This window comes from Montipora foliosa, chromosome 12 (genome assembly GCF_036669935.1).
Source record: "Montipora foliosa isolate CH-2021 chromosome 12, ASM3666993v2, whole genome shotgun sequence".
In the NCBI taxonomy this organism is placed as follows: Eukaryota; Metazoa; Cnidaria; class Anthozoa; order Scleractinia; family Acroporidae; genus Montipora; species Montipora foliosa.
Genome location: NC_090880.1, coordinates 35,149,003 through 35,159,193, shown reverse-complemented (window position 1 = coordinate 35,159,193; position 10,191 = coordinate 35,149,003). Strand labels below are relative to the sequence as shown.

The following is a 10,191-nucleotide window of genomic DNA, read 5'->3' as shown; positions in this document are numbered from 1 at the left end:
AGAGATGTTATTATGACTAGCTCCGTGAGCGGGCAAGGTGAACCAAATCCTGCACTGTGATTGGCTACCCGAGTGGGCAAGATGGAGCTCTCTTGCCCGTTCAGGATTTCTCGCTTGGTCCCGCAAGGTCAAAGGTCATTTTTTGGTGTTTTATCCCATATAATAAATACTTTTTTGACCAAGCTTGTTCGGTCAAGATGGATGGATTTTGGCCTCGTTATTTTTTCCGTGTTTATGGACCTCGACATAAACGCGGAAAAAAAAGAACTTTGCCAATATCCAGCCATCTTTCATTTCCAGCGAATGCAGTTCGTTGTCATTTGTCTTTTGTAAAGTGCACTTCATGTCCCATGTTGGGGCAATATTTTTGCGATTGTTATTACAAGCTCTCTTTTTTCAAATTCAGCTCCCTGAAAGAAAACAGGGAGTGATAAATTTATCATTTCATGAAACCTGATTTTCTAAACCAAGGGAAAGGCCTAATTTTTAGGCCAACAATTCATGGTAGCCTTAATTTGCCTCTCGCCAACAATACCGCCAGGTAGCCTTCTTATTTGATATTTTGAATTTTGACAGTGTGATTTCTAGTGCAAAATTGTAATGGGAAATTGGGCGAAAACGTTGGTTACCACATGCATTTGGCATCTTTGGCATGACGATTGCTTCTCGACCCCTCTCCCCGTGCCGCGATCAACTAATCCGGGAAGGATTGGGTTTCAACAACACCAAAGATGGCGGACGACGAAGAAGAGACCGCTTTTGAAGAAATTCACTTTTGTGCAATTGCATCCCAGACCAACGTCTATGGTCTAACAAAAGTAGAGAGCGATGAAGAGGGTAACAAAATATTTTTAGCGTCTCTAAGTGGCAGGGTGATGTGCTTGGAATACCAACAAAATTCTCTTGTTCCGTCTGCTAGGGAAGTGCCTTTCACCTACATCCCAGGTTGGTTACGTCTTAAAAATTACTTCTTTGTTCACTGGGAAACCGCCTTTAACCACTACATGCCTTGATCGGGCAGTTGGTGGGGCTTTTGAGTCAAGTTCTTGGTCAGGAAGCTGTTTGTTTTTGAGTGGCCAACCGGACAGTTTGGGGTTAACTTTGTTTAAATTTGAACGGCACTTTTTTACAAGTTGATTTTAATACAAGTTAGACTGCGAGTGAAAACAAAAAAAATCAGTAGACGGTAAAAAAAGGGCAAGGAAAAAATCAATAATACCTATGATAATGATATCATTAATAATAATAGTCATTATCGTGTTTAAATAAAGGTTACAGTATATCTATCTATCTATCCATCTATCTATGATAATGGCACAATAATCAGGTTGAGGATGATGCTAACTATGATGATAATAATAATGATGAAGATGATGATGATCATGAATTTATTTAAATTTCAAGCTTATTGAGCGGAGCACATCTGCTCTACTCACTGAAGTGTCAGAAGATCAAATGAAATAAAATAATATTGAAGTCTATGAATTGCGATTAAAAAGACAAACCCAACTAGATTCATTTTGACAATGTTTTGGCATCGTCCGATGTCATCGTCAGGCAATGAATTTTAATCGGATGAAGCATAACTTATAGTACAAGAACAATAGGACAATAAAACAATATATACAATAGTACGCTAACAGTAAATGTGAACTCTAAGTAAATAGTTTTGCTCTGACAGAGTCTGACTGCACATTTAAGTGATGGTTTCAATTCTTTGATGTAGAACATCTCATGAATTAAGCAGTCAAATTTCGATGCGCATTTCTTTATGACACTAAAACTCGCCGCTGGGGGTACCGGTGCTGTTGTTAGGCCTTGATCTGCCAGACGATGCCTCCCGATAGCTGAGTATCTGTGTTCTCAATTCGTTGATGCAAGTGACGAGCTGTGTAGCCAACATAGCTCGCATCACACGAGCCACATTGAAATTTATAGACGACTAGTTGTTGACTGACTAATGATGGTTTGGGTTCACAGAATTTAAGGACATCCTCGAGCTTGCGGCTGACAAAAATTGGCTGTAGATCTATATCCAGTTTCTTATTTAGCTGAGTAAGTTGGCGCTTCACAATATCGGCTGGTTTTTGGTCAATAAATGGCAAGACGATTCTAATAGTGTTTTTATTAATTTGCTAGTAGATTGTGATTGGACATCTGATGTATAAATTTGTAATGAGAGGGGAAAGCTGGAACACCCAGAGAAATACTTCTTAGGAAGAGGAAAGAACCAACAATAGACCCTGAGTGTGGGTTTTGAACCTTTTAATAGAATACAGTCATAGTTGGAAGGCAGCAGCTCTCACCACTGGGCCAACCATAGTTTAAACATTACTGTAAGTGTTTATGTTTTCACAGATTCAGCTGAGATTGTTTCTATTGATGCATTTATGAGACCAGAACCAAGCAAACGACTTGTAGTTGGAATATCCTTGATTCTTTTGAAGGTATTAGTAAATGGCAGTACATGCACACCACCAATTTAATATTTGTAGTTAGCAGAACTTGGTAAAATTAAAAAAACAGCTCCTCAAGGACAAGCTGTTCAGTGGTTGACTGAAAATCCACCACCATTAAGGCAAATCAATATTATTATTGTTATCACTCATTAATGAGACTTATGTCTATTAATATATATTTTTTTGTATCGAATATTCGTCTTCAGAATTCTCGAAGCCAACAAAAACAGTTTCTTAACATCTACTCAGCACTTGAAAGCAAAGCAGAATTTTCACTGGACAGTATTGCAGGTACTAAACATGAATGACTTTGTTTGGGTGCTGTCCCAAAAACATTCTTGTATTGCTAATCCAGTTAGTCATTGTTCTTGAAAACACCTGTGTTGTCTTTTTTAACTCTTCAGAAGGTTGCCAGCACCTTGAACTGGACTTTGTTCCCTTTCAATTGACTCATGCTGAGTAAGTTTGCATTATGCTTGTCACTTTTTAGAGCAACTGTAGCAAAGATGAAGTTTTTTATTGTATAGTTTTGGTGAAAGTGCTTCCTCTTTCAGAATTTTTGTGAGAGGAAGACAAGAGGTGGTATTTCTTCTTTGTGGGAGTGATGAATGTGTTCACATGTTTTGTGAGGTATGCTTACATTGGTGAAAAAGTTTGCAAACACATTATTGTTGTATGGTCAAAGTGCAATATTATTTTTACTGTTAAAATTTTTAATTTTTACTTTATAAGGATAGAACCCAACAGAGATTTGAAGAACAACCTGTGGGAGACTATTTCCCTGAGCTTCAGAATTTACGAAGCAAGTATGATTGATAAATTTAAAATACTACTACTACTACTAATAATAATAATAATAATTATTATTATTATTATTATTATTATTATCTTCATCAGCATCATCATTATTGTAATCTTCAACATTGTAATAATAGTAATAGTAATAAATATAATAGAGCAATTTTCAATTGAGTGTCGCAAGAACTTTAGCCAATCAAAAAGGACGGAGACAAACCAGTAAACCAATCAAAACGCGAATTAATCACACGTAGCCGACACAAAGCGCAGGAAAATGTGCACGCATGAGCCACAATTGCTTTTGGTTTCGGTTTCACTTTTGATTGGTTGAAAAAGTGGCGCAACAACTTTGAACCAATCACTGAGTTTCATGTAAATAATGCAAAACCAAAGCAATTTGCTAATTACTTTTGACACTCAATTGAAAGCCGCTCTAATAATAAAAGCAATAGCAATAACAATAGTAATGTTGTTGTTGTTGTTATTATTATTATTATTATTATTATTATTGTTATTATTATTATTATTATTATTATTATTATTATTATTATTATTATTGTCTTGGTCAGTTTATATCGGAGTTCCTCCTGGATAATGCTGGAACCAATCTTGTCTCTATTTTTGCTCTCAGTGTTCTGTGGTTAGAAGTGCAGACTCAGCTGACCAGACGGATTACTGTCCTTGGATGTCAAGATGGACATGTCAAATTAGCAGTGACTGCACTTATTGCACAGCCAAGTATGTTTGTTTAAAAGTGTTTTGTTTGTTTGCCAGGCTGTTAGCAATTTGCATGTTACCAGTATGGGAGAGTTTGGAATTTCTGTTGAAAAATTTGTGACTGAAAATATGTTTTGTAATAAATTGGTCAATGTTCTTTCCTTTTAAATTTTACAAGGTGTCATCAAGGAATATAGCTTGAACCGCGATGGGCCTATTTCAAGTGTGAAATTATTTTCATTGAATTCCAAACAGCCTCAAAAAATGAGAGGTAATGGTAATTTTTTGTGAAGATTCTTAGATTAGCTTTATAAGAGTAACTCAGTCGGTTACCGGTAGTGTGCGGCCTGCTGAGCTGAAGGTCGCCAGTTCAATCCCCATCTCATTCCATCAGCGTCTGTTTTGACTTTCCTCCGGTCCATTTACATGTAGCTGTAGGTTTGAATACCCATAAAATGGAGGAGTGTGGGTAGAAGGTGCAAACCGAGGGCCACAACTCAAGTTTATCAGTAACTTTAGTTCAGTGTCATGTGTTACCCTCGTAAAATAAGGACCTTTAAGTGAAGTACTGTAATTAGGCATTAAACCTGACTGACCATTACTTCTCTTTAGTAGAAATTGCTAAAAAAAATGAGCAACTTTGGCAATTTTGTTCTAACATGAAATTTAGCATGGTCAGGGTCAATTTCTAATCATTGTTTTTATCTGAGTGGCTGTATCAGGTAACATGAGTGTTAAACTGGTTTGACTGGTTATTCTGGCGCATGTCTAATGAGCAACTATCTGGGGAACTTCTTGATCGTTGTATATAGACCTTATTCATAAATGGCGGCCAATTTATAATTCTTTTGTCGAAGTGCAAATTAGCCTACCAAGCCTCGATACCATACAGTGAATTGAAAAGAATTTTCGCTCTAAAATGAGGCTTGGTAGGCTAATTTGCACGTGGACAAAAGAATTATAAATGTGACCGCCATTTATGAATACGGTCTATTGGCTTGTTGTTTTGCTTGCAGAAGATGATATAGATGTTGATAAAAGTGAAGGGGTATCAAGCAGTGACTTGCATCTCTTGGTTTGCTGTGCCATTGAAACAAGTGTTGTTTTTATGTATGAGCTGATGGCCGGGCCCCAGTTGTTGAGAGGGTGGATAGTGCTGTGTGCTTGATGAACAAATATCCTATATGTAATGTTTGAAACGCGAGCTGCAGTATTTTATTGGGTTTATAAACTCGAGGCGTAGCCGAGTGTTTTTTAAACCCGATAAAACATGTGCTGCAAGTTTTTTGAACAGCTTCGAAAACATTCCACAAAAGGTGTGTCCCTCGGGAGTCCAAACAGAGGTTCAAAATGTAAGGGGAAGATATTAGCATGCAAGAAAAACAAGCCATTAGTAATCTTTATATGAAGAGTTCTAGTGAGGAGTGTTTTATCGGGTTTGAAGCTCATGCATGTGAGGTTTTGATAGGCTTTTTGGTTCACGAATTATTCATGAGTTTTTGAAAGTTATAGTACATCAATAAATTGGTTTTAGTAGTGGTATACTTCTTTCAAGTGAATTATCTGTGGGCTAGTACCATCCACCTTTTGAACAACTGTGGCCAAGCTGCTTTTCATTATCGACTTGTATAGAGATCTGAAATTTTTACCTTCCACATCCTGGTCTTATAGCTTTTCCTGACCTTCTCACGGTGCCTCTCTCTACCCAAGTGTATAAATGGGTACCGGCGAATTTAATGCCGGGAGTAACCCTGCGATGGACCGGCATCCCATCTAGGGGGAAGTAGAAATACTCCTAGTCGCTTCGTGCTACAGAAACCGGGATAAGCTCCGGCCTAATGGGCCACTTGGCCCTTGTCCTTGGGAAGGACCGCCAAAATATCACCTCCATTGATTAGTGTTTTTACGTCTTTCTGCCCTGCAGAAAATCCAAACTACCGCAAGGAAGTTTCCAATTTTTTTTAAAACAGATTGTCGGCTCCTTCCGCTCTGTTTTGTCTTTACACTTTCATGAAAGGGAGCAGAAATTTTGACTGACATGCGGGTTTTTTCTGACACTTCATTAGCCAATCAGGAACGATATTTTCTCCGTCCGTGGGCGAACGGAGGTTTCGAAAATGTTGAGGGGTTGATTGCAGGCGGTTTCGTACTCTTCTCCTCGGCCCTTTCCCGTCGCGTTCTCGTTTGACTTCGGTACAGGTTTTCGCACGGCCGTATTCAAAACGATCACTCGAAAGTCAACCCCGGTAGAAAGAAGCGTTCAAAATTCGCTAAACCGCCTGCTACGCAGGCTATCTTATTGGTTAATAACCTGGCGCGAGATTTCAAACCAATCACTAAGCTTATCAATTGCAATCGCATAATTATTTGAAAACTGCTTTCTACCAGCACACTCTTGACGTCTGCTCATAAGGTAGACTGAGCTGATAAATGATTAAAGGAAAACTGAATGTTTTCCTCAGTTCCATAAAGACGCCAGGAAAAGCCATCCTCGGCTTCTGATTGGATAGTTTACTCGCTGAATTGGATTTTTTTTTTGTTAAAAGTGATCACAGGTTGGGTATTCTCTTGTAAAATGTTGCAGGGTAGTCGAAAACTCAAAGGGTAGTCCATGATTGAGGCGGTTAAATATAATGGTGACAAATCATTTCCTTGGAACCCGTTAACTGACAGTTGGTCGATACAGATAGGATAAGTCTTGTCACTATTAGCGTTCATGTCAATGTTTCTTTCTTTATTCTGAAGAGATATAATCAATCAAGGATTTACAAATATGGTCACGCTCCCCGAGTCAGATGACTTTGATAGTGTGACGTGTGCGAGCATTGCGGATGTGGACTGGGACGGCTGTGACGAAATCGTCATGGGGACCTATGGACAGGTATTCATTTCAGACACCAAGGAATTCTTTTGGGCGTCTTAGTCGGACAACACACAGCTTTATTTTGTTCAGCGTTAGGGTCCATTGCTTGTGTTGTTTCTGTATTTGTGGCCATCGTTCCCGAGAGCTGTAACACAACGCAAAGTCAACGAAATATAACGTGACGCTTTTGTAAGGATTTTACTCCATCTAGTTCATATGCTGCGATGGGCCAAGTATTTTATATTTGGATTGACACTGACGAAATTAAAGTTGTCTGCTTACGTTGTCCTCAAAGCCTTGATCATTTCACGTTGTTGTTTTGCGGAGGGCGTCTGCTAACGTGCATGTCGCAAGTGTCCTCGTTAAACCAATGGTTTTCTTGTTTCTTGCCGTTGCTGGAGTGGTCGGCGTTGCTAAACGCTTTCCAAGACAGTGCCGTTAACGGTATAGCCCTCTTTCGATATATCAAAATTCAGTCCTAAACAAAAGGCGTCATCTCGAGGCTCTGGGGAATAAATAAAAGGATTTGTATGAGTTTATTTCCCAGAGACTCGAGATGATGCCTTTGTCCAGGACTGAATTTTAATATATCGAAAGTGGGCTATTCTCATTCGAATCTTGTAAGATCACTTTTTTCTTGATTGCTGAAGTTTATTCGACTTCTACAAACTAGTCGAACTAATCGTTTACTGAAATTGAAGAAAGGTTCCAAATAGGCGAGAAAATCAAAAATTGCCGTGTGCGCTCACGTTTTCCAGACAACTTGAGATTTGGACGGCAAAGAAAGACACCTTCAAAGCTCGCATGCATTCAGAAATATTGTTTTGCTCATTGTGAAATACTGCTGTGTATTGTCGTCCTCACTTACCTCGCCGTCGAATGTGATAAGATACCTTTTAGCTGCATCTTGACCAGTCCTTTCAGGGCAGTGCATCGTGTGTTAAGATCTTTGATGAACAAGGAAGGGATGATTAATGTTTATTGATTGTTCTTTAATTTTCTTTAGGAACTTTTAGTGTACAAGTGCATTTTCAAAGACGGCATCACGACGCCTGCAAACAACGTTGATTTTCAACTTATATGTAGAAGAAGTTTTGCAAGCCCATTATTTGCTATTGAATACCTCGATCTCACAAAGGACGGGTTAAAGGAATTAGCAGTGGCGTCTTTATCTGGACTGCATGTGTTACAAGTTAGGAGTTTTCCTAGTTTCTAGCCTGCAGAACAGGGGAATCGCGCTGGCCACGCTAATTCGCCTGTTCTGCAGGCTGCCTAGTTGCTTTCTCAGTTAGCGTCTTAAAGAAAAGGAAAAAAATTACCAACTCATGCATTTCATTTTGTTTTAAAAATAAGATACCTTTCTAGTTTACTGAAACCTTGGGGATTTTTTAAGATGCTTTCTTAGTTTGACATAACTGTGCCAAACTGAGTGAATTGCTAAAAAATCTCCGCCAGATTCTCAACCTATCAGCGGCAAAAACAGTAGTTACTTGCTCGCTTGCGTTTTCCCGTGGTTGTCTAAGTCTGTTGTGATTGGCACATTTGTTGTCTGCATCTTCTTTGATTGGCCAAAGGAATTTGCTTGGTATAGTTTAGCGACCCTCACGCAGCTGCTATAGTCGACCTGGAAAAGAGAGCGCTGCTTATACATTTGATTTTGCTCATGCGTAGCCGGAATAAATAGGACGGTGCCTGCGAATTCAAAGGTATTTTTCCCCCGTTTATGAATAAGCGGGAAAAGCAGATCTTAACAAGTGTTATTGAAAACCAAAAAGAAAATTGGGGGTAACCACGCATTTTTCAAAGATAATTAATCAACAATATTTGTAAAAAGCTTTAAAATACAAAGCACTGTATGGCGTTCTTTTCCAGATCGAAGCTTAATTATTTCTGAAGAATGCATGGTTACCCCCAGTTTTTCTTTTGGGATACCAAGAGCACTTGCTGAGTTCTGCTTTGTCCGTATAATTTTAAACCGCGCAACAAATATCCCTGTATTAGTTAGCACCACCCATATGAAACCCGAGTATCTTGAGGTGCGCAGAACGTATGCGCAATAACAATAGTAGGCACTGTCCTGAAGCGCGAGACGTTTCTGAGCCATGGACGGAAACCGGAAGTGAACATTTCGCATACCAGAACACTAGTCTCTCCCAAATTTTTCAACTAATCGTTTGTAATAGTGAAAAGATGTTTTTAAAATTTAAACGTGGTAGTGTCAAGACAAGTTAGAAAGGACAACAGCTTACTTCCGCTTGTCCTCACGTTGCATGCGGAAGCTCCCTAATGTGGATAGTGCTCTAAAGATAGGTCCTCACAAATTTTACCAAGAACAATTTTGCAAGCGGAAAACTTTCATTTCAACTTATGTAATTATTTATTTGATTTTAAGAACGTTATTTTAATGCAATAATTCGATTTTTGAGTTGTTATTTTAACTGGGGATTTGGAACAGGATGCTACAAGACCGCGCTTTTCACGTTTGACTTCCAGTAACGATCTTTATTTTCTCGCTGTTTCAGCGCAATGTAAATCAAGCAGCAAGGAAATTCCTGCCGAAATTAAAGCAGACCTCAAATGAATATATTGAAGACACGCCTTCGGTCACGTGAAAGGGACTTAAGCAATGTCAGTGGACAAGCTGTACAGGAAGGGATGACATCACGAGAACTGTGGCGAATCACTGGTGAAGAGACTTATCTGGCACCTGATTATAAACGGAAGAGACACTCTGTGAGCGTTCACTTGAAATACCTTGTGCCGCGGTTGGAAAGTGTCTTGTTGAGTGAACGGCGTTAATAAATACCGAGGTGATTGTCCATTCTAGGAATACCCCGTGCTGTTCGCTTTTGAGGAGTCGAGCTCCCGTAACGGTTCAACCTTGCCACCTTCCTTTGTGATTCTTCGTCTGACTTGATGATTTTTCTCCGGGCTGGCTGATGTGCTGTTTTTCATGATAATTACATGGGCCGTAAGGTTGTTGCCGTTGTATATGCTTTCGATCAGAAACATGGGGGCCCTTTTCTCGAAAAGTCCCAAAAACGTATCTGTCGCGGAAAGCCATTTGTAAAACTGCGATCCACTTGTTTTGAAAAACTGTTCTTTTAAGATGTTTCCGAAGCAATAAAAACCAAAATTATTGAGAAGTTTGGTACCTTAAAAGCTCTTGGTTTTTATGATACAAAAGGAATAAGCCACTTTCACAAATACCATGGCCTCCAAAATTTGCAATGGTCCCAAGAGAAAATAAAACAATGCTGATGCAAAATTTTGGAGGGCAAACAAAGAACATTATTTAGCTCTTATTAACCGAGCAGGAGGTCTGTATGGTAGAATCTTGACCGAGGTGGTGAG

The 10,191-nt window shown here is 39.1% G+C and overlaps 1 protein-coding gene across 2 annotated transcripts; it reads left to right on the top strand.

The window, feature by feature from the left end:
* The first annotated feature begins 627 nt into the window (after positions 1 to 627).
* On the top strand, positions 628 to 9,816 carry LOC137979068 (KICSTOR complex protein kaptin-like). Of its 2 annotated transcripts, XM_068826235.1 has the most exons (13): positions 721 to 837; positions 920 to 945; positions 2,359 to 2,447; positions 2,666 to 2,750; positions 2,864 to 2,918; positions 3,014 to 3,089; positions 3,192 to 3,265; positions 3,889 to 3,995; positions 4,153 to 4,245; positions 4,991 to 5,084; positions 6,720 to 6,855; positions 7,844 to 8,029; positions 9,360 to 9,816. In XM_068826235.1, exons 3-13 carry the CDS (start codon positions 2,391 to 2,393, stop codon positions 9,447 to 9,449), a joined length of 1,053 nt encoding a protein of 350 aa, XP_068682336.1. In that variant the 5' UTR covers positions 721 to 837; positions 920 to 945; positions 2,359 to 2,390; the 3' UTR covers positions 9,450 to 9,816. The 2 variants fall into 2 exon arrangements, with proteins under 2 accessions (XP_068682335.1, XP_068682336.1); XM_068826234.1 differs by having other exon boundaries at positions 628 to 945.
* Positions 9,817 to 10,191: the final 375 nt, after the last annotated feature.